Source organism: Excalfactoria chinensis, chromosome 7 (assembly GCF_039878825.1).
Source record: "Excalfactoria chinensis isolate bCotChi1 chromosome 7, bCotChi1.hap2, whole genome shotgun sequence".
Taxonomy (NCBI): Eukaryota; Metazoa; Chordata; class Aves; order Galliformes; family Phasianidae; genus Excalfactoria; species Excalfactoria chinensis.
Genome location: NC_092831.1, coordinates 20,814,197 through 20,838,246, shown reverse-complemented (window position 1 = coordinate 20,838,246; position 24,050 = coordinate 20,814,197). Strand labels below are relative to the sequence as shown.

Genomic DNA, 24,050 nt, shown 5'->3' with positions numbered 1-24,050 from the left:
CAAAATAAAATGCTTTCTTTACCAACTACAGCAACAACAGAAAGACTCTGGGCTTTTGTTTGCTTTTTGTTTTCTGTGCTGCAGATTAGCTGCTGCACATGTTTGAAGCTGTGGATCTGTGTTGTGCTCTGTGAGAGAAGCAGAAATGCTGTGCATCTGTGGCTGAGATCTGAGAAGTATCCAGCACACCATCTCTGGGAAGGGAGCTGTATTTGTGAGGGGTAATTTGGGGCTGGCCTCTGATGTCTGCTTTACATATAACAGAGGAATCCAAAGGTTCGTTGGTTTGACTCCTGTTTCCTGCAGCTAAAAGCCCTTTTGTGCTACTTCAAAGGACTTCTGGTAATTAGAAATATGATTTTTATTCTTTTCTATTGCTGATAAACTTACATGGTTTATAGGTGATCTAAAGTCTAAACCATGGCTCTGCTAGCGGAGCCAAGGAAATGCCTGAAATGAGCAGGGCTTCTTGTTGGCAGATCCAAGATGTGCACTCCAGTGCAACAGTTCTAATTCTGCAGATATTCTGATCAAAGAAGCAACTTCACATGCACGAGTTGCCACCTTGGATTGTCAATAGAAGAGAATTATGAGAATGGTTTTCTTTCTTATTCTATGAAAAAATAGTTTAATTTCTTACAATGAACTGAAAATTAGAAAGAATGAAGGAAGAAGTTGTATGTGGCAGCCAAGGGATTTGTCATGCAGTTTAGAAATTCGGACTGATTTCTGTAAGCCTGGAGGCCAAAAAGGGACTTGGTGTGAGCTGATGAGGGTGATGAAGGCTGAGGGGAAAAGCTGGCACTGATGCTGGCAGCAGCTACCAGCAGGCATAAAGATGTGGGAAGGGCTGATGGATAGCCTGTGTGGCACAGAAGCCAGTGAAACAGGTGGGCTCTGCTTCACCTAATGAAGGTTTTAAAGCACACTACCTCTGACTGCACAAGCTCTGTACACTCAAGAATTTTAAGTGGGAAGGCATATGAGAACAGTTTGCTGTAATGTCAAGATATTGAACACTATAAATCATTCTTGTCCATCCTGAAAAATCTAAATTTTTATAGTTTTTTCCTATGAACTGTAATAGGTTTTTTTTAATAGTTATTTGTTGTTGCTTGCTTGTTTGCCACCCAAAGGAACCTTGAGAAACTTGAACGTTGGACACTTGTAAATCTAATGTGGTTCCACAAGGCCAAGTGCAAAGTGTTGCACTTGGGTCAGGGCAATTTCAGATATATGTACAGAAGAACTCCTTAAGAGTAGACTTGCTGCAAAGGACTTAGGTTAATGGAAGACTTAACAGGAGTCAGTAGTGTGTGCTTGCAACTTGGAAGGCCAACTGTATCCTGGGCTACATCAAAAGACAGGTGGACAACAGGTTAAAGAAGGTGACTGCCCCCCTCTACTCTGCCATCATGAGGCCCTATTTGGACTACTGTGTCTGGGTCTGGGGCCCACAACTCAGGAACGATGTGGAGCTTTTGGAGAGGGTAGAGGAGGGCTACAAGGATGATCAGTGAGCTGGAGCACCTCTCCTATGGAGACAAGCTGAGAAAGATGGGTTTGTACAGTCTGGAAAAGAGAAGGGTCTGGGGAGACCTAAATGCAACTTTACAATATTTAAAGGGATATTATAAACAGGAAGGAAAACAACTTTTTAAAAAGGTAGAAAGTGATAGGACAAGGGGGAATGGTTTTAAACTAAAGGGGAGAAGATTTAAATTAGATGTTAGGGGGAATTTTTTCACAAAAGAGGATAGTGGGGCACAGGCTGCTCAGAGAGGTTGTGGGTGCCCCATCCCTGGAGGGAGGTGTTCAAAGCTAATCTGAATGGGGTCCTGAGCAATTCTATCTGGTGCTTGATCTAGTAGTTGGCAACCCTGCCTGTGGCAGGAGGTTGGAAGTAGATGATCTTTGAGATCCCTTCCAACCCAAACCATTCTATGGCTGTATGAATAGGGAAGGAGGCTGGAAACAAAATATTTGTTTTTAGGATAAAAGGCAAAAAGAAGTCTGGATTCAGTCACTAATTATAGCCAGAGGACAGACAGGTTTTTTTATGGGTAAAATGTAGAATATGGCCACAATCAATTCTGAGAAAAGATCTGTAAGACAAACAAAAACAATTATTTCATAGAATAATATGAATCAACCAGAATCCTTGCAAAACAGGTAAAACATAGCCCTGCCTTTACTGAGTTGTCTCAAATACATCTGTATTTGGAATATGCTTCTGATTCATTTAAACCAAACATTTCAAAAATCCTGAAGTTTAAGGCCAAGAAGAAATAAGTAATAAAAGTCAGAAATAGTTTAAATCTCTTAGAAAATAATGCATCTGCAGAAGTAGCACAGAACTGGAGGAGTCTTCAGTCCCAGTGACCATTTCATTCAGGACAAATGTCTTTTCCTCATCTCAAAACACAACTTTGCAAAACCTGAAAAGGAATGAAACTGCCATAGTTTTGCTGAAAGGCCTTAGTGTGATGTTGCAAATAGATGTTCCTTTTCCATGCAGCCTGAAGACAGACCCAGCAGGCTGGATAGCTCACTGTAAAAGGATGCAGGAGGCAGGCACATCAGCTGGCCAGGTCTGCAGGGTGGGCGCAGGCTGGAGGGAGCTCCACTGCAGGGCTGCTGCTGCATGCTCAGCTTCAGGCAGAGGGAGGATAATGCCCAGCCAACTCTCAAACTGGTTACTTGTGAGAAAAAACCACAATCTTACCTCTTAATGCTAAAATACGAAGTACTTACTGAAGCAATAAAGTACATCAATACCTGTTGTCACAGTATGTGCATGCTCAAAAAGATCAATTTTAACTTTCATATGTAATGAAAGTACAATGTTTCTTCACACTACCCTGCCCTAGGAATGGAGTTGCATACCTGTCTGTGAGCTGCCTCTGGCTGTGCTCCCTGAGGCTCCTTTTGTCTGTGTGCAATGATAAACTTCCTCACAGTTTGTAGCACTGAAAGTTATCAGGAGGAATGAATTCGTTGGCTTTTCATTCTGCTTGCTGGCTCATGGGGTGGATATGGAAGGTTTTAATGGTCTTTTCTTTAGAAACAATCATTTGATAAAGTCATATATGCTATGACCCTGTAAGGAATATTTTTATCCTTCTCTTGCTTTACATACAGAAATGCATGCTACATGTTTTGTAAAATGTTATGTGTAGTAATTCAGTGCAGGACAATGTTCTGTGATAATCTTTCTTTTTATGGAAGTTTTTAAGCGTTACCTTATTAAGTAAAGATTGCTGCATGATTTAGTTCTTCTGTGCCCTATTTTTCCCATCTCTCAGTATGAGCTGTTCTGAAATTATGTTCATGTACTAGAAGACAAAGTGCCAAGTACCTAATTTAGCACTCAACAGTTCCATCCAAATTTCAGCTGTTGTATAACACCAAAAACTGTAAGATGAAAAACTTGAGAAATCCTTGCCTCAGACTAGAAAATGATCAGCACTTTGGATCAGACAGTATTATTGATATTCCACTGAAATAGTACCTTATCCTCAAAGTGGCCTGAATGACTTTAACAGTCTGCTTGTAAAGTGCGTGACCAGTGAGTGGGATCAGTACTGCCATCTGATTCCTGGTGACCTCTGATGTGTGTGTGCAGAGAATTGATACAGAAAGCCCGAGGGTGACAAGCTGCTTGTGAGCTGGGCAAAGCGAGAACAAAACAAGTACCGATCAGTGGGATTTTAAAACATTGCTGTGGATTAGAAACAAGTCCTACTGTTAGCCTGGGAGGCATTCTGGATGTGTTTGAAAGTCCTGACCATTCTGACTAAAGTTTCAGAAATATTTTAAGGTTACAAATCAACACTATTCATTATATTTGAGACCATTCTTTCAAAAAGCATTAGTTCACATACAGCAGTTTCGACGAAGTGATGAAAAATGATTTCCGTACTTTCCAAAATATGTTACTTCCCAATTACAGATGTAATTATTTTCATTTGTAAAATTGTTATTTCTTTAGTCACTGAATTCTGTCCTTCTTGAGGAGCATTTCTAAAGCAAAGGGTGAACACCAAATGCTGAGGAGCAGAACCAAGTAACAACACTTAATCTCAGTAAAATAACGACTCTTTGATAATAAAGGTTGCATTTAAGGCTCCTTAAGAAGTTGTAAGAACATCCATAGACTAGCAAACGCATGATGATTGTAACTGGCTTCAGCACTTACTCCTAGAAATGACTTTTCTCAGTGCAAGGAGCTCTGCTTATTGCTTCTAAAAATAGCTTATATTTCTTATCCTCTTCCAGTTCACTGTGGCTCTTAATGATTGTGATTAGTATTAATATACACCCTGGAAACCAGCTGCTGTTTGTTAGGTCAGAAATACAAGCCATAGGAAGAGGAATCTATATGAGGAATGTATTTTGAATCCATAAATGTCCACTTCTTGTTAACACAGGCATATTTGTTACTTACGCACTACAGAAAAGCATATTATGAAGATGCTCCTTTTAATTTGTTCACTTTCCAAATGATCCTCATTTAGACTCCCAAGACAAAACCACAGATTTTTCTTCTCAGGATCACGGTTGTTAACTCGTCCTGGTCTGTACTGTGCCAGAACCCAGAATAACCCAATATGGGGAATGATCACAAGTGCAAAGCCCTCTTTGTCCTCCCTTCCCTAGGACTGTATGAAATACAAGCTACAGTATAGGATACCTCTTTCTTGATTTCTGATTTTTATCCCCATTTAACCTACTTGACCTCAGAGACATTTTGCTATATAGTTCACTTTGAAACTGAAAATTTGATGTAAATCTAATGTAAGAAAACAAGGTGGTGGTACTGTATAAAGTCTTTTTGACGGACTGTTGCTAACAAATACCACGGCTAGAGTAAGCAAGCTGCAGAGAGTCACTATGCAATCAAACCTTGTGAGAAAAATCTCTGATCATTCTGTTTTCTGTGTAAGCAGAAAGGACGCATTGAGGTCCAAGCAGAACATTAGGTGTTTTGTATAGGAGTCATTGAAAAGCACTGCTGACAATCACACTCTCTCTGTTACTTCTAGAGTTAGACCTTCAGTCATGTTTTTCAGACTCATTATGCCTCATATGATACCTAGTGAGTACAGTTGTTCCTTTGATTCAGCAAGCACCACGGCACTAACCCCTGATCAGACTGAGCCAACCATCACCTGAGCATGCTGCAGTCATCTTACCAAGCCTGTTCAGTTGGAAGGTACAAGCACCCAACCTGACAGGTGAGTTAGTCCTCATCTCCTTCCCAGCAGCCACAAAGGTGACCTGAGGCATGCCAGTCTCCTGCTTTTGGTACCTTCTGTCTGAACATGCACAAACCAGGTCAAGATCCATATCCTTGTTACTGCACAAAGAGAATCCAGATGGAGCTGTGGACATATTTCCTGTGTAGAAAGGAAGACAACCCCCTTATGTTATGGAGGCTCAGGTTCTGCTGACAACCAGAAACTATTTTTCCTTCCCAAGCTGAAATAAATAATTGAGGAAACTGTGTTAAAGAGATGTGTGCAGCGGGATACTGACCACAGATAGCTTAATTTCCCATGAAACACTTCTGACATTTCTCTGCTACCTACCCAGGCAACCTAGGTTTTAAACTTCTATTTTATTTTCCACAAGAATGTCCTTATTTCCCCAGCAGAAAGAAACGGACAAGTTATGAAGCATTTTATAGGGAATAAAAAGTAATTAGACAAAGTAATAAGTCACTGTAGAGTTTGCTGCAGGACATACAATCCAACAGCCTATAATGGCACTTGGAAGGATACAATGAGATCAGGGTATGCTTTGTTTTTTCCCCCGAGCACAAAAATTCAAATGGAAAAAGACACAAAACCAGTTTATTCAGAAGCTTGCAAAGATTCATAGCATCGTCTCATTAGAGACATGTCACTCATGCAAAGACCTCTGTAAAACAAAGGTTTTCACTTTTCCTAAAAGATGATTTCAGCAAGGAGCTTCGAAATTATTGCCAACTTGAGACATCTATTTACGAGATTGTTTGATATGCTCCTTGGTAATTATGAGCAAAACAAAACACAGGTCCTTCAAAGCCTGCTTCCTCTGCAGAGTGCCAGGCATGCTGAGCACTGAATGGAACCTCACTTCATGTGTTACTGGGACTTGAATTTGGGATTCTACTAAGGGCATGATTTAAAGCTTTGTTGCAGTTGCTTCAGAAAAACAAATGAACAAACAAACAAACAAAAACCAACAAAAATCTCTCCTCGGTTTAGGATTAAAAACTATTCATTGTGTTTAAAGTAACACTGAAAATTCTTGTCCTAATTAGCAGGTGAATGTGGCTATCTTTAGAATTCAGTGAGCAGCAACATACTCAACCCTGTGGTAAATCTTTTGTTTGTTTCTGTGATGTTCTGAATGTGCACTGAATGCTTGTATATTTCTGTCAGTTCCACTTCCAATACTGATTATCAATGTAGGAGGGACTTTTCCCACTGTTTTGCCAACAAGACTCTGCCTGCATGACAAACACACAGGGCTTTAAAGCAGGAGATGTCTGCTGCTCACTAGTGAATATAGAGATACCATCTTGTTATGATCACAAAACTCCATAAGCAGATCTCAAGATCTCTCTAGTTTTTATTTACAATTCATCAGTGCCAGCCTGTACAAATCCCAGTGCATAAAGTTATTTCTTGGCTTATGGTATACACAATTTATGGACCGCAATAGCCTGCAATCTATATCTCCAGCCACTTAAGCTAGTTTACACTAACTTAACCTTCACAGCCATTTTTGAGCTACAGGTGAAAACAAGCATCTATCTGCTGCATGTAGATATGAAAGCAAACAATAAGCAAAGCAGCTTGCTTGTAAATCCTTGCAGCTGGCAGGTTTCCAGCCTGCCTGGTGCAAGTCTGTGTCCAGCAGTGCTACGTGGAGCTAGAACAAAGCTGAGAGAGGCTGCTCTGGGGTGCTGCACAAGATGGTCCTGTCACACCTGGTGGCATCTAGGTCCAGTGTCACAGTGAGAAGCTGCTGTCCACTGGAAGTGTGTGGGGGTTGGTTTGGTTTTCCTTGGCAGCTGTTTTTTCGGGAAGCACAGCAGCTGAAGCTGGAGGCAGTGACTGCATTGTGAGAGTACAGCTCTGCCTGTAACAAAGGCTCTGTTGTGCTGGTACACAGCAAAGCTCCAAAGGCTCAGGATGTTTTCAGCCTATTTACTTCTATTATGGTTGGGTAAATCTGGCATGCCTCCTGGAAAATAGTAACATATATGAAGGCTCATTTTAATCAAATTGTTCCTTGGTACAAAAATACACTATGATTTCCTTTTACTGGTAGTTCACATGGCAAAGGCCATTAACTATGCCTCTGGGTTTCCAGGAGGACCTTAAACAAAATTGTTGATCTCAGATTCTATCCTGCCATATCACTCAGCAGAGGACAGATAGAAAAGAAGAGTCAGAAAACCTGTTAGAGCACGTTGGTGTTCAAACTAGCACAGCTCCAGTCAAGGCATAGATTAGAACAACTATTGAGTTGCCTTATCCTAGAGCATTAAAGCTGCTACAAGCTATTCCCCAATCTCTTGTCCCTCACTCTATTTATTTATCCAGGGTTTCTCATCCCATGTGCAGAACCTGAGAATTAAATTTCACACAGTTGGTGATTGCCCAGACCTCTGATGTGTCAATATCTCCCCATTAAAAGCTCCTGCCAATTCAGTGTCATTCACAAATTTACTCAGTATACATTTGAGTGTGGCAACCACAGCATTTACAAGGACTGGCCCCAGAAAAAGAGCCCTGTGTCATCCCAGTAGTGACTGGTCACCAGCCTGGTGTAGCCCCATTTACAATCATGCTTTGAGTCTGACCTGTAACCCACTGTATAATGCTGTACCATATCACACCTTGTTGTATTATATTGTACTGTACCACACTATATTGTACCATGTTATACCATATCATACGATGTTGTACCATGGTGCATTATTGTAGTGGAAATGCTGTCATAGCTTGAACCAGTGACTGAGCACCTGGTGGGAAGGCAGGGCCAACCCCAGGGAACTCAGGTGTATGCAATGCCCCTGAATGACTGGAAGGAGTGAAGCCAGGACCCACCCCTTCCAGGACCTCATTTAAGGGGTGGCAGTGGAAGCAACAGGGTTTTGCTGGAGGTTCTTGTGTACCTGCAGTCTTCTGAAGGTAAGCAAATTCTTTCCATTTATTTATTTTGTGGGTGTTGAGTTTGAGTAAACTCACTTGCTGCAGCTTGGGATTTTGATGCTCAGCTGTCACTGTTGTGTTTTTCATTGTGTTACAACTATGTTGTGCCATATTATGCCATTTTAACTCACTAGGTTGTACCACGCTGTATTAGAATATGTTATATTGTAAACTCTAGGAGTACTTTATCTACTTCTTGTCTATGTGAAAGAGGTTCTTCCTCTTCTGAAACTTCAACCATTTGGTTGAGTTCTGAAGTGGGAGTTGTGTACCACAAGTGATGCTCAGTGGCTCCTAGAACAGCAAAGAAGTGGAGGCTAACCAAAGAACTCTTAAATGCAATATTTGCATGTAAGTAATTTTGCATGTAAAATTCACCTGGGCAAATAGGTGTGCAGCCTCAGTTTCTACTTCTGTGAAGATAGTGTGATGTATTTGCACTCATCTAATTCATTTTCCAATAATAGTGCAAACTATTTCTTCTTTTAAAGACAATTAGTACAAAATTCTTTACATCTGGAATCTTATTTTGCTGAGACTGCACTTGAATCTTGGTTGCAACCACAGAAACTTGGAATTGGGGCTGAGTGTTCGGTGTGCTGGCACTATGGGCAAGATCCCCACTTCTTGCTGCCAAGGAGGAAACTCATTTGCTCTCTATTCTCATGTTAGCATCCATGAAGGGTTTCCATGTTGTAATCCTCAGTCCAAAGTACATTTGTCTGGGTACAGGTGTTTGTTTTTTGTTCTTCCTTTTGTTTTCCTGTTGCTGTTACAAATATTCTCCCAGGAAGGAGAGCCCCAACAAGGAAGGTTCATTAAAGAAGCCGATGAGCCCTGTCTCTTCAGTCACCTCTGAACATATTAATGATAATTCTGTTGTTTGTTTGTTTTTTTAGCTCTTGGGCATTGGAGGGGCTGTGCTGCTGAGAGGAGGGATGAGTGAGGTCAGTGCCTCAGTGATGCTCTACATATGAGTCCTACCACAGGCAGCTGTGGGCTGGCAGGGAAGCTGTGCTTCCACAAAGCTGTTCAGAGGAGAGAAACCAAGCAGCTCTAGCCTCTGAGACAATCCTTGTGTTTGGTATTAGATACAATAAGTAACATTCAGTCATTCTGTAGCATTCATTTTGACTCCACAATTTCACTGGTATCATTTTTGCCTTGGCTTAACAGTGTCAGTATGTTTGTCCAGGGCTGGATAAAAATGGGAAGTTAATAGCTATGATCTAGGGCAAACAAGCTATTAGTCCTGTGGTTACTGAGACCAATGTCAAAGGGCCACAGGTGGAAGTAGCGGATAATACATCTGCCCAGGACCTTACCACTGACCAGTTCCACCTGTGGTCAGTTTGCCTTGAATTCAACACGTGCTCAGCACACCGGATAGTTACAAAGTTACTGGCAGGCAAGGCCCTGCACGCCGTACAAGCGACTCGTGTACGCACCAGACACGCTTCTCGGGGAAGCGCTGCCGCTGGAACTCGAGCAGCCCCACCGTGGCGGCGCTGAGCTCGGAACGGACCCCGACCGCAGCTGGGAGGGGCTGCCTGCAGGCCGGCGGCGCGGCACCCCCTAGCGGGGCGGCGGCCGCGCATTGTCTCCCGGCGGGGTGGGGCTTCTCGTTGCCGTCTCTCGGCCGGGCCGGATCCCGCGCAGCTGCCGCGGCGGCTCCGACGGAGGGAGAGAGGCGGCCGTTTGCGTGCCCCGCAGGCGGGCGCCGAGGCACGGGTGGAGGCGGGTCGGCGGCCCGTGGCCACCGTCTCCTTCCCGACGGGGGAGGGGTCGGAGCACTCGCCGGGGCGGCGAGGAGCTGCGAGGCGGCTGGGGACAGCAGCCGCAGCCTGGCCGGAGCGGGCGGGACCCGACTCCGCCCCGCGCCCGCCCTGCCCGTCCGGGTATCCGGAGCGCCGCAGCTCGGTAAGTACGCGCCCGCGAGGGCTCTTCCCGTGCTGCAGCCCCGACACCGAGTGCTGCGCAGGCCCCGCGGCCTGGCCGCGCTTTGTTCCCCGGCGGCTGCGGGTGCACCGCTTCGCCGGGTGTTCGCCGGCTGGCCGGGGCGCGGAGGGGCGCGGTGTCCCGGCCTCGCAGGACAGCCCCAGCGGGGCCGAGCTCGGTCACCCGGGGGAGCCGGCGCAACAGGTCCGGGCTTTGTCCGTGCCGCCGCTACGGACGTGGCTGCTGCGGGGGAGGGCCACCGGGTGGCCGGGGCCTGCCTTTGTGCGGGAGCGCGCGGCCGGGCTGCCCGGAGCGGGTCAGCGGGACTAGCCCCGGCACCAGCACCGCCTCGTGCCGGGCGCTGCGCCGCGCGTGGAAGCGCTGCTGGCTCGGGAGAGCTGATTCACGGCTGCGGCGCGGGTTGCTCGCGGCCCCGGTTGCCATTTCTTTGATTTTTGACAGGTCCATTGTCTGGTGCTTCTGGCTTTGCTCCCCCCGTGATTGTAGCGTCTCGTGCTGCCCATTCATAGAGCCTCTCAGGCAGGCGGTTGTGGGTAGGAGATATTCTCTGTAGTGTGTTAAAATGCTGCTTATCCCTGTGCAGAGAAGCAACTATTTAAGAATGAAACAGATTGCTGCGGTGTGCTTTTTTTTTTTTTTTGTGCGTTTCTTACAGTGAACGCAATTTGCGATGCTTACGTGGATCGGTATCAGTGGCTGCTCCAGTCAGTAGCTCTTTCATCTCGGTCCCAAAGGAAATAGTGGCCCTCTGCGTTCCTGCTATTGCAGGGTCTGCGTTATCTGAATGATTGGATGCTGACTTTGATCACTCGTTTAAAATCCCCGTGATGAACAAGGTCTTTTTTTTTTTTTTTTTTTTTTAAATTTATTTATTTATTTATTTTTATTCTTCTCCCTTCTTTCCTTGTTCTGTAATATTTTCTGTTAAGGTTTAGTGCACCGTAAATCACAAGTACTGTGATTGTATTTCATGAACAGCTATGTTGATGAGCTCCTGTAAGGGCTTTCATATTTCTGAATTTATGTATTTTTTTTACAGACTTGGTCTTATTGTCCATACCAGGCATCAACTTAATGGGGGTAACGGGAGGCGATCTGAAGCATGGTCAAAGACTTGCCTGTCGGGTGCTGATCCCGCTTTGTTTTGTTGTGAAAAGCAAACAAACCTAGATACAGTTGCAGTGTTCTTAGTGATGGGTTTGGGGGTTTTGTGCTACTCTTTCCATCATAAGTTGTTGCATCTTGGAGAACTGTATAAAATCATCTCAGCCAACAGTTTTTTCCTCAAGTTACAATAGTTGATGTCTTATTTGCAGTTTAGATATCTGTTTTCTGAGAAATAAGAAAAAAAATGAGAGAACTGTAGTTGCCTGATAAGAAACAGTGCCCTGATGTCTCCTTGAGTTATAAGCTGTAGTTATAAATTAGGTGTGGAGTCACATTTCTCAGTATAGCTTACACTAACAGGGAAAATGTACACATTTTTGGTGTTGATTGCTGTTTTCTAGCAGCGTGAAAGAAAATGAATCAGATCAGTTTCATGTCAGTGTCAACTTGCTGCCTGGGAGGGATGCTAGGGAGGAAACGGGGACATACTTGTGAAATAGACTAAATGTGTCAGTGGTGAGCTTAATCGTGACGCTACACAACTGGCTCAGTCTGTAGGCTAGAGGATGAGGAGGGATGATGAGTAGTCAGGAAATACGCAGTATTTTCAGTAGGCAGCTCCAGATCAAGTGAGCGAAGCCTGCCCTGGGCAATGGCAGTGTTAGGGATTGATGTCTCCAGACTTTCACAGCACATCTGCCCAGTTCTCTTGAATACTTGCTGTTGATACCGTTGTCCCTGACCTGAGGGCATGTACTCTTGCCATCTCTCTATCTTTTTGCTTTATTTGTGTCTCTGGCAAACTTCTGGTAATGCCGCTCTTGATGAATTTAGAATGTATCTAGTGTATTGGCTTCACCTCTAATACTGTAAACACGGGTGTGAGTTGCTGGATTTTATTGTTGGATGGCATTTAATCACCACTGCAAAGTTTTATGCAAGTCTTAAAGCATTTGCTGAAGCTTTTCTCTGATTGCTTATCTTTTAATCCTGCTTTTTCCTAATGCAGATAGGGACTATTTCCATCTTGACTTCAAATTCTAATTCTTTTTTTTTTTTTTTTTTTTTTAATTATTATTTTATAGCAGTGTTTGGCTCAGTGATGGGTTTTTTTTCCCCACAAAAGTTTAGGGTTTTGTTTTGTTTTGTTTTGTTTTTGTTTTTTGTTTTTTTTTCCTTTAGCCCAAAACTCAGTGTAGATTACCTCCGCTTGAAAGCGTACCATGAGGATTCTGGAACTTGTTACTTTCCCACTGCTTCCGGTGCTGCCTCAGGAGCATTGCCTGCTAATTATAAACAATGTTGATGTCTACCATATGTTTTGGTAGAAAATGCAGGATTCCTGCTGTCCCAGGCAACTTGAATGCCTAGTTTTACAAGTAGTTGTGAGCACATATTGGAAAAGTGGTTCCCATATCACGTAGTTTTGTAATAAATCCCTGTTTTCAGTCCCCAAGGAAATAAACTTTTAGGATGAGTATAAATACAGACTGTTTTTTGTTGTGTGTGTTTTTTTTTTTTTAATCTAGATTTGCAGTCTGGACTTTAGAGCTGTACCTTTAACTCTGAACAGAAAGTGTTGTGTTCCAGTACATATGCTAAGATTGATCTGTTCCAAAACTAAAGTAGTATGAATCTTTCTGTGATTTATTTGTGCATTATGAAGCTGGTGAATGCACTGCCTTGAAAAGTGTTGTTGAAGCTGGTGTTTTACAGGTTTACTTAAACTATTGCTGGTGTCTTGTTTAACTCACCTAATTCTCATGCTCATTTTGTCATGTAAAACCTTTAAAACCTACTATGACAAAAGGGAGGCTTCAGGTACTGAAGTTGTGCTATACAATTCAGTTTGTGTTACTGTGTTTCATGTAGCATTTCATGCAGCAGTGTTCTCAGTTGTGCGGAGGATACTTTCCATGTAAGACTGGAGATGAGCAAGTTCTAAAGAGAGCTGTGATTGTAGGTGAGAGTAAGGAATAAATTCTAAAAGCATCAAAAGAAAGTGTTGCTGTTCTGGTCTTGATAAGCTTATGTACACAAGAGAAATAAGACTTGAGCACCTTCAGTGAACAGGCAGAAAAATCCCCTGGCAAGGCTTTGTATTCTTTAGACTGAGAATGAGGGATTTTTAAGAGAGGATATCTTTGCAGGAGGCTCTAAATTCAACAAGAAGGCAAATGAAAAATGGAGTGTTGTCTCCCCATTTCTAAGTGGAAGATGAGCTGCAGCTTTTTTTAGGACAAACTGAAATTTGGAACACTGGGACAGAACACTCAAAGGAAATTAGTTAAGAGGTGGTGAAGGCGCAACTTAAAGCTTCACAGAAGCAATAATTCAATGAAGGTAAATGTAGTAGGCATGTGCCAAGCTAAATTCCAACAGCACAGAGATGTATTCTTAGAAAGATATAATGAAAGGGTGAATGTAGACCACACACACAAAAAGTGTTGCATGAATAGGAGAGATTTGATGTTAATGTGTGAATTATGTCTGTGTTTGAACTTGAAGAAAATAAATGACCATACTTAAGGGAGAGAGTTGAGACTGACATAATACGTAGATGAAAGGTGCAATGGCTTATCTGCTTTTAGGTGTTGCTGAACACTGTAGTTTTTAACTTGTATGTTCTGAATCATATGATAGAATCACAGAATAGCTTAGGTTGGAAGCGACCTCAAGGATCATCAAGATCCAACCCCTCTGCTGCAGGCAGGGCTGCCAGCCTCCAGATTTGACATAGTGTTTACTGATTCTTTCATGTGATGTTCTAGTTCAGCCCTAGAAAATACTATCAGTCTGAAATGTATGAATCTGCTATGCCTTTGCAAGATACTCCAGGTATTTATATATAGAAGTAAAATGTTGTATCTTTTTCTTTGAGGATGACCAGTGCTGTGGTTACTGCAGGTGACTGCTGTGGCAGATTTCATTGTGGTTAGGAGCTGAAATGTTTAGGATTTTTCACATGAGCACAAAAACCAGAGACAGCTCCGCAAGTTGAGAGATTTATTTCTTTCACATACAGTATATCTCAAGGGCAGAACAGTTATTTTGTGTAGCAATGCATCTTTGTTGTTCTGGTGTTTTTTGAAACTTGAAAATGTGCTTTTTATGGCCCAGATTTGGAATATCCGTTTTGCTAATCTTAACCAAACAGTTAAGCAGAAGAGTTCTCAGATTGCTTATTAGTTTCTTATGCAGGGGTTTTAATTATCCTCTTTGTGTCTGATCTGTGCGCTCTGCAGTGGGTTGAGGTGTGTGACACTACTTTGTATAATACTTTTAAATACAGAGGCAACTGTTCAGGATGGTTCAAAGCCCACACAGTCTTCTTCCTGAACTGGGAATTTAATTTGTCATATATCAAACCCAAAGTTTGAGAGATTTGTAAATAGCCTGTTAAGTGATTTGTTTTGGGTCAGTTTTCTCCACCTTAAAAGGGTAGCTTTTTTCCTGCTTTACTTCTGTGTTCCCCACTCAGCTTTCTTCTCATGCGGCTCCTTGGCCTCTGCCCCAGACTCTGGCTTTTAGTTGGGAAGAGTATTTCTTTTTGTTTCTGTGCAATTATAGTGTCATACTGTCCTGAGAAATGATTCCGAGGGACTGAGCCACACGAACTTGTAACTATTGCCAAGTATGTGTATTGTTCTGAGGTTGTAGAACTAGATTGTTTTCTTATATAAATGTTATAAAAGGAACAAGAAGTTCTAATCTGGCACCCCAGAGGAAAGTTATTTTTCATTTGCTCTGAACTGCCAACAGTTGCGCTCATCGGTGCAGCTGTTTGTCCCTTGACTTCATCTTTTGATTTGGCTGCTTATGGAATTGACCAGTCCCTTTCCTCCTACTGTCTGGTTAGTTTTATAAAGTACCAAAGGCATAAGAACTCTCTATGATCTTTCATTGTGAACTGGTTTTGGCTGATTCTTTAAAGTATTGGTGATAAGGGACTTATTTTGGCCAACTCTTCTGTGCAAGCTTCTGACTGCTATGGTGTGGTTTATTTTTTTTTTTCATCAGTAGAGGAAGCCAGAGGAGGGTGGGGTGTCTCACTTTATTCTATTACTCAGTATTTTTTTTGCTAAGTTAAACTGAGATTGTTTCAGTTGCAAGGGTTTGCGGTCCGATTTGTCTTGCTTCCACATGATTTGCACCTAAGTACATTTTGAGAGCTGAACCTGTTCTTTTATGGGTATTAGGGAAGCATCGTGAGGAAGAAAAATATGCTTGTGCTATGCTTTGAACATTGCATTTCAGTTGACCTAATGCATGTTCAAATAGCAAAGGGGTGTAAGAAGCCACCTCCCATACTGCATCACTTTGCTTATGCTGTGGTCACTTGTTTCTCTTGAGTGAGCTGGGACTCTTCCAGATGACTGCAGCTCCTTGCTGCTTTGGCTGCCTGTCATGAGGGAGGCAGTAGGAGCGATCAGATTCTGCTGCTGCCTGTGTTAACATCCTGAAGGGGAGGTTGTGGAGTTCTATGTGAAGCCCTGTTATTTGCTTCTCTCTGTAGATGGGCAGGAGAAGAAATAAGGGATCCATCTGAAACCTGAAAAGCACTTTCTGTCCTATGTTACCTTAAAGAAGCCTGGATGCTGCATTAATTTAGCATATACTGTGTGTTCGGCTAAGACTGAGGCTGGAAAGGTTACAAAACTGAAGCAAGCTATAATTTCATATATCACATGTTGTGACATCATTACAAACTTCTGCTTTTCTGTGGGTTGGAGTTTGACTGCTGGCTGTGGACTTGACCTTTGAATCCAAAGCAGTGCTGTTCCTTGGGAGCATGCTAATTGTTGCAGCCCTGTGCTTGCCCTTGTGTGAGAAGCCTGGGGTGCGGGTATCCTGTGTCATAACTGTGGGTTATTAGCCATAGTGTTTGTGTTCTTCCTTCTCTTTTGCTTTGGCATTTGCTGTAAGCCTGAAGAAAAGCTCTCATTCTGTGAAATGAATGGTTGACTGAGATCAAAGTTGAAACTTAAGAGCACAGTGCCTTTTTCTTCTCAGCATAGCTGCTCTTATTCTCTTGTTTTCCATTTGCTTGCTCCCTATTTATTAGGTTGCTCATCACTTCTTTTTGCCACTCATTTATTTCACTGCTTCTAAAATATTGGGGGAAGGGGGGAGAAGTGTAGGAATTGAATACTGAAGATGGATTAAATAGGCAAGGTAGTTATCCAGGACAGCACTTTCACATTCAATTGTTAGATGAATGACCATGTTTGCAAGGTAGGATTTGAATATCCAGATGAAAAAAGGACAGGAGAAATTGAGAACTTTTTCCAGGCTAAATCTGAAAAGGCTGTGACAATATGCCTTTGGATGAGAACTCTGCACACTGTTCACAGACTTTTAATCAAAAGGTGGACATGTTTTTCAAGCTACATTCATCTGCTGTCACAATTCACAAGTTGCTGAGTTAAAAGTACTGATCACACATGTTTAATGGAACTGACATTGCATGGTTGCGTTTTGTGAACAAACTTATAGACTGATCAACTCTCCTTGGTCCATAGTTGCTATTTTCTTAATTCTTTGGTATGGATTATCATTTTAAGGAAGATCAGTAATATTTTCTTAATGTACAATTTGAAAATCAGGCACAGTATAAAATGTGTTTTTTCAAAAGAACTGTTTTGTTCAAGGGCTACTAACACTTAAATGCTCCTAATGGTTATCTGCTTTTGAGTACCTAAGCTGATGTTCATCTGTCAGTTTTATTGTTACTTTGAATCTGTCCAGCTGAGCAACCCAGTTCTATTTGCTCTTTAATTAGAAACAAAGGTAATGAATGAATGTTTACAGCTTTTTTTGTTTGTTTGTTTGTTTTGTTTTCTGGGTTGGTTTAATGTGGTTTAGTGTGCTTCTCGGATTCCCCTGGGGTGTCAGTGATGGAGATACTATTGTGTTCTATCTGCTTCTATCCCATAAATTTAATGTAGTTTTAACAGAAGATAGAATAATGATCTACTTAGGTAACTGTGATAGTTAGCTTTTTCTTTGTCTCTTGCATATGGGTTTTATTTTTCTGTGACATGGATGAGGTTGTTTTAAGCTGATCCAGATTGTCTGGGCTAATGCTTTTTTTGGGTTGGAGTTAGCATCTGTGTGCTGGCTTCAGAGAATGAAGCTGTTAATTTTGAAGGCTTGCATTTCAGAAGTTGATTTTAAAAACTCAAAACTTCAGCCCATATGATCAAGGTTTTTTTCTTTTGTTTTTTCCCCTCAGTATTTCAGAATGTCTATTGTTTGTGCTATTGTTTGTGTCTGGACTTGCAAGCTGCTACAGTTCTGAATGTAGCTGCCCATCTGCTCCTTGGCTATTTATAGGCAAATCTATGGAGCTCCTTATATTCTCTCAAGTCTTCAAAACATTAATGAATTAAACATCACAGTGCTCTTGCAAAAAGGGAACTAATGCATAACATCTCCGTTTTACAGATGGAGAGATTGAATGAAGACTAAAAGGGATAAATGACTTGCTGAAAGCCATATGTATATTTCATAGCAGAAAAAGGAATGGAAACCAGATTTTTGTTTTTGAGCTTTCATCTTGAGTTTAGGAGAGCAGCTACATTGTATTGCTGGATACATGATGAGAAAATAATGCAATTATTTGTTCCCTGTAACTTGCAATAGATACTCCTGAACAGACAAACATTTATTAACTTTTCACTGAGGTTTCAGATCTAATGAATTTGACCAGTTGTACCCCTCACAAGAAAGACACTGAAGCTCTGGAGCATGTTGGGATAAGGGCAATGAAGCTGGTGAAGGATTGGGAGTGTGAGTCTTAGGAGGAGTGGGCTGAGGAGAGTTTTACAAAACCATGACAGAAGTCTCAGGTGAGACTTTATTGCCCTCTACAACTACTTGAAAGGAGGTTGTGATGAGGCAATGGTCAGCTTAGTCTACAGTGATAGGATAAGAGGGATTGCTCTTCAGTTGCACCATACAAAGTTTAGGGTGGATATTAGGAAGAACTTCTCTGAAAGAGTTGTGAGGTATTGGAACAGGCTGCTTGGTGAAGTTAGGTAGGTTTAGCACTTAGTTTAGTGGACAATATTGTACTATTGGTTGTGGGTGGGCATCTGGAGTAGTTGATCTTAGAGGTCTTTTCCAGCCTTATGATTCTTTGATTCTATAATTGTGTGCATAATAATTCTTCCTGATCTTTCTTTAATCTTAGAGGTTTTGTTTTTCTGGTGTATTCTGTCAGCATGCTGTGGAGAGTTTTCTTCTGGATAGAGCATGTCAGAGCTCTCATAGAAGAGAAGTAGTTTCAAACTTCACGAGTTTCTGGAACAAAGGCGAGGTGTTTAAATTACAATTCTGACTCACCTCCCTTCACTCTCAATGAACAGAATACTTCCTTAGGTTACAGGAAATATGGAACAAAGGAACTATTTTGATCCATGAACGCTGCCAGTACTATGGCAGAAAACCATGTAGAACTTATTCAAGTTCAGTGAAATAAATTGGTGTTTTACTAATAACAAAGAAATATGCTCACTGGAGTCAGTAAGTTGAGATAACAGTTTTATATGTGAAGGGGTGATAATTGTGAGGTGTGAATGTGGAAGTTTGCTTTTGTTCTTGATTACAATATCCATTTGTAGTAACTTAGAAATATAACTTAAGGTGGAAAGGAAAAACTATCAACTCTATTTAGCTACATGCATGGTTGGGAGGCAAAAATGATAGTGCCTGAGTCACTCTTTTGAGTTTTGTGTTTTATGCCATGGCCCCCAATTTTTTGTCTGTAGCATACAGGAAGATTTAGTAGGGTCTCATGTGAGTAATTGTTTAAAATGCAAGCTGTCTTGACATGCAGTCTCCTGAAAGACAGGATTTGTTTGCTTCTTTCTATAATGTGGGAAGTGTGTTTTGTATGTGTAATTACCAAAGAAGTCACTTAGGTGGGGGAATTTGGGCTAAGGGGTGGTAACAGGTGGTAACAAACATTGTGGATCACTGTATTAAAACAGGGAGAGAGGGTAAAAAAGTTAATGTTTCTGTTTCTTGGTTTAAGAAAAAATATAGTCTGTGTTTTTTGTTGGCAGTGAAGCTCGTTGTTTCATCAAGAAAAGGAAAAACTGTATTTTACCTCGGGTGCTCTGTTTGAAGTCTTTTTCCTTTTCTTTTTTTTCTCCTCACTTCCCCTAGATCACTTACAGTCTGGATTCTGTTAACATTTTTGTTCCAAGGAAAAAAGTTCTATTTGTGTACATATATACACAAGTACCCTAATGGAGCTCCAGATTAGGAATTAAAGAAAAAAAAAATGAATTTTGGGCTTTTTTTTTTTTTTTTTTTTTTTTTTTTTTTTTTGTGTCTTGGATCAGTTTTGAATTAGGAATTTTTGTGCAGAATTAGGTTTGCCTTTTTCTTTATATGAATAGTATGAATAGATTTTTTTATTATTATAAATATGTGCGATCACTTTTAAGAAGGAGGGGAAGGTAGTTTCAGGCATGGTAACTGCAATTTATGGAGACCTCAGGTTCCTCTCAACTTTGCTGTTATCTTTTGGGTCTGGCATTTACTTACCAGAAGTGGCCTATTGGTTATATTTACACCAGTTGTAGGACAATAGTAGCAGTCTGAGTGGAACTTGGTGCCTACTGTCTCCCTTCAGTTTAGATTAAGAGGAGTTAAAGGGCTGCACCTAAATCCAAAATGTAGCTTTCCTGATGAGCCTGTCTCATGCTCAAGTTTTCTGAAGACATTATATCAAATAAGCTGTTGGTCTGATGGAATGTCTTGATGAGTGAACCCGCTAGTATTCACAAAATATGGTTCCTTGTAGACTGGCACTGCAGGGTTTCTCCAGGAGCTGTTCTCGCTTTGGAGTCTTGCTTGGTTCCTTTGTGACCAATAAATCCTCCTGTTCTAAGGCCACCCTGGACTTTCCCTTCTTTCACCTTGTGGCTTTGCCAGCACTGTGGTAACAGCTGAGATCCCTCTGCTAGCATGGGTAGCCTGCTGGTCTGCCTGCTGTGGTAGGTACCTGGGTTACTTGCCAGAAACTGATGCCAACAACATGCTAGTGTCATAGATACTGTACCTTATATAAATGTTAAATTGCGTAAATGTAACATTTATGTAAGAGTTTATTTGAGGAAGGTGCACCAAATTAAATATGTGGAGGAGGGGAAAATTACCATTACAATTTCTTTAATTTGTTCAGTTAATTTTCCTGGGTCCAGTTTGGTTCCACATTTGGTTCCACAAAGTAGAATTTTAAAAACAGCAACAACAACAAAAAAAAGACCAACAGTAACCACAACCCCCCAGACAGCCATGAAACAACCTTCCAGCAGCCCTCTCAAAGAAAACAACCCTCTAAGAACTCTGATACAGAGTTTAGCTGACTTTTTAGTTTTATGGGATTTCATGTTTCTTCATAAACTTCAGTTAAAAGATTTTCACATGGGGATGTAAAAGTAACCAATGCTAACCACAGTTTGATTTTTTTTTTATTTTATTTTATTTTTTTTTTTCCTCCTTCAGACTTAAGGTGTATGAGAAGGAAATGAACTTAATCATGTAAGGATTATGAGCTAATTTCATAATGCCTTAAAATAAGAAATGCTTAGGAGCTCTGGGTCTTACTTTATCCTTTTAGCTAAAGCAAATAAGAACAACTTCCCCACCAGGTTGGTGATTGTGAATTACATTGTAGGAGTTAATATAAAATCAAAGTCACACTTTCAGTGCTGCCTCAGGGGGGGAGCATCTTGATAAAGTAAAGGATTTATGAAGCTTGACCAGACTCCTGTTTCTTTTCCTGGGCCTCTCTTCTTTGTTTTTCATATTTGCTTAAAAGCTAGGGAAGGCAGTTAGCACGCTACTTGCATAAGACATTCATATAGTGGTTGACATAAATGTGTGACTTGTCTGGAGTTCGGCATGAAACTAGAGATGGGCTACAAGTGCTTGACAACTGTGTTGTATTACTGTGCTAATTGATTCCTATGTACTAGGAGATGGTGAATATTTTTTATTTTTTATTAAAGAGGATGGGTGGCGGTTCTTCCAGGCTGAAAGTATTCACAGGGTGATAAACGTGTTCTATGACCAAGTTGTTGTTGTGCTTACATATAGTATCACTGTTTTGCTTGGTGTTGAGTGGTTCCAAGTAAATGGCACAAGGAATCTGACATTATTATATGGCAGCAATAGTGTTATGTATGACAGCAATTCTAATCTGCAAATATGGATTCAAACACAGAAATGTATAAAGTAGTAAACAGTCAGGGTTTGAACACCAGAAGAAAAGAGAGAATGGGTCAGAGAAATTTTCTCAGAACTGATCTCCATCTGTGCTTACGTAGCACTCTGAGTCAAAACAAAACTCAATGAAAGATGGCCAGCAGTAGCCCATGTGTGCATGTGCATAAATGTTATCTGTTATATTGTAGAAATAAACCCCTTGACGTGTCTTTTGCATGTCTCCAATGATTGTTGAAGTCAGAAAGTTTAAGCTAATTTAAGTCTCAAAAAGGATTGTATATTCTTGAAAAAATGCAGCCATAATTTTTTGTACTCATATTTTTCACAGTCAAGATATATATTACTATTATAATATATGTATTGCTACTATATTATTATTTTTCTAGGATATTTTGTATCCTTTCAACATCCTACAGAACTTCATTTTCTGGAAGATTTCTGTTCTTTTGCAGTTTGTCATTTGCCAGTGCTCAGGCTGCAGTTATTGGAATAGCTGAGTCCCTAGTCAGTCTGTGCCAAAGTCATTCTTTTTATTTATGTAAACTCACTGCATCTGATGTGCCTGTGTCAGTATTACATCTTAGTCTTCAGGTCTGGCTCCTGCTCTTTACTAAATTCTGATGCATAATTTACTCAGTTGTAATCAACCAGTTGTTTTTCATTTGTTTTCTATGCTTTTATTTCCTTGCTTTAATTATGTTTTTTACTTTTTTTTTTTTTTTTTTAATCATCTCTTACGTGTACTGGATCATTACAAATGCTTGTCTTAGAATGTTTTCGCTGAGACTTAGCATTTTGTGCAACTGTTTTGCAAGCTGTCATCAGTAGGAGTCACTTCTAATATGTTTCTTCTATATAATTCTTGATTGTATTTTGCAACAGGAGAAGTATGTTTGCCTAAACGCTTTGAGTTTTGTTTCCAAAAGAGTAAACTAAGTACGCCAGTTACCAACTTATGACCGCTAAAGGAAATGTTTCTTGAAGTGCTTTGAAGTACAAATCAGTGTCATGAGCTGAGTAACTTGCATGTCATTTTTGTGACATTTACTAATAGGGCAAAATGTAGTTCTTGAGTATGAAGCCCGTTTCTGAAGAAGCAGTGTGTTTGTTTTGGTGTTTTTTCTTGTCTGATATGAGTGGGTCGTCTTATCTCTTTCACAGTTGAGCATGTCTGTTTTCTGGTAGATTTTCTCTTGGAAGTTTGTCTAATTGGGATGAAGAATGGAATCTGAAAATTTTCAGCTGGCCTTGGTGCAGGAGGAATTGGGAGAGTGTGAATGCTGAGACTCAGGTGAAGTTTGTTATGAGGAAAGTTCAGTATGTGGTGCTGCAGGGTGTAGCAAAAGTGTGACCTCAGGAATACTTACAGGCGGATACCAGTTGCTGCTTTTTGCACCTGGTAGAGGAAGGAGGTTGCAGTACTGACATCCTGTTCAGAGTCAATGAAAAACTGATGTTTAATCACAGTGAACCACAATTTGTTTTTTTTTACACAAAGTTGTACAAAGGAAGGGATTTAGGGACAAAAGGAGTGAAAAGCATTTCCATCTGTAGGTTAGACTTGCTTATTTTGACTGTTTGATTTTTTTTATTATTATTTATTTTTTTTTTTTTTTCTTTGAAGGTCTACTAATGGCAGGGTAGTGACAGTGTCCTGATATAAATGAAGTGTACTTAATGGCTATATTCCTGATGATGTAAGATGGATTATGAAAATGTAGTTAAGAGCACTGATTTTATTTACATGTTCAATTATATGTCTGAATGACCAAGCAAGCAGGTGGTTTGTTTTCTTTCTAACAGTACTTCTGATTCTGTGTTTTGAATATTCTTTGGAGGAGCATGAGTGTTTTGGACAGAGTACTTTCTAGTGAAACATCATGATTTGTTACCCCTGCTTTATGTTTTTAACTTCTTGTGTTTCAGAGCTGTGAAAATTACCTGAAATAGAATGGAAGCGTCAGTAATATTACCCATTCTGAAGAAAAAATTGGCTTTTCTTTCAGGTACAGTTTCTATTTTCTTCAGTTGGTTTCTTTCTAGATAATTTGGGTGGAATTTTTGTTTGCTTTCTTGTATTTATTCAATGCATGTAGCAGAAATATATTGCAAGCTCACACTTTCATCACATTTCAAAAGAATCTGTCAAACTTTTTTTATATCTAGTAGGCAAGATGTGGTTGGCATTTAGCACTTGTTTTAAGTGTAACCTGTGACTCAACTCCACAAAGTTGATGTCCTGAAGTTTCAGTCCAGAAATAAAATGACAATTTAGCAGGCATCCAATAATAACACTTTTTGTTTTGTAAGTGATTTTTAGAAATGAACATGGTTAACTTTAGGATTTCCTTTGCACTTCTCTGTTTTCCAACCCTGAAATAGATGTCAATAATCAGTACGTTGCAATATGTGGCTAATCCTGCTTCCAAGTAGTTAACTGAGACAAAGCTAGAATTACTGGTGTTTTTTTTTTTTTGTTCATTCATACTTCTTGGATTAATTGTAATTTTCACCTCCACTGGCCATAGAAAA

General features: G+C 40.8%; 1 protein-coding gene across 4 annotated transcripts in view; it reads left to right on the top strand.

The window, feature by feature from the left end:
* The first annotated feature begins 8,158 nt into the window (after positions 1–8,158).
* The window catches only part of SESTD1 (SEC14 and spectrin domain containing 1), a 52,494-nt gene continuing 36,602 nt past the window's right edge, over positions 8,159–24,050 (top strand). For 2 of the 4 annotated variants that reach the window (XM_072342036.1, XM_072342040.1), the window contains exons 1-2: positions 9,992–10,130; positions 23,445–23,524. In XM_072342036.1, the coding sequence (XP_072198137.1) occupies positions 23,470–23,524 (55 nt within the window). In that variant the 5' untranslated portion in view covers positions 9,992–10,130; positions 23,445–23,469. Of the gene's footprint in view, positions 8,190–9,991; positions 10,131–22,708; positions 22,810–23,444; positions 23,525–24,050 lie in introns of those variants that run through there. The other 2 variants (XM_072342039.1, XM_072342037.1) reach the window with 2 other exon arrangements.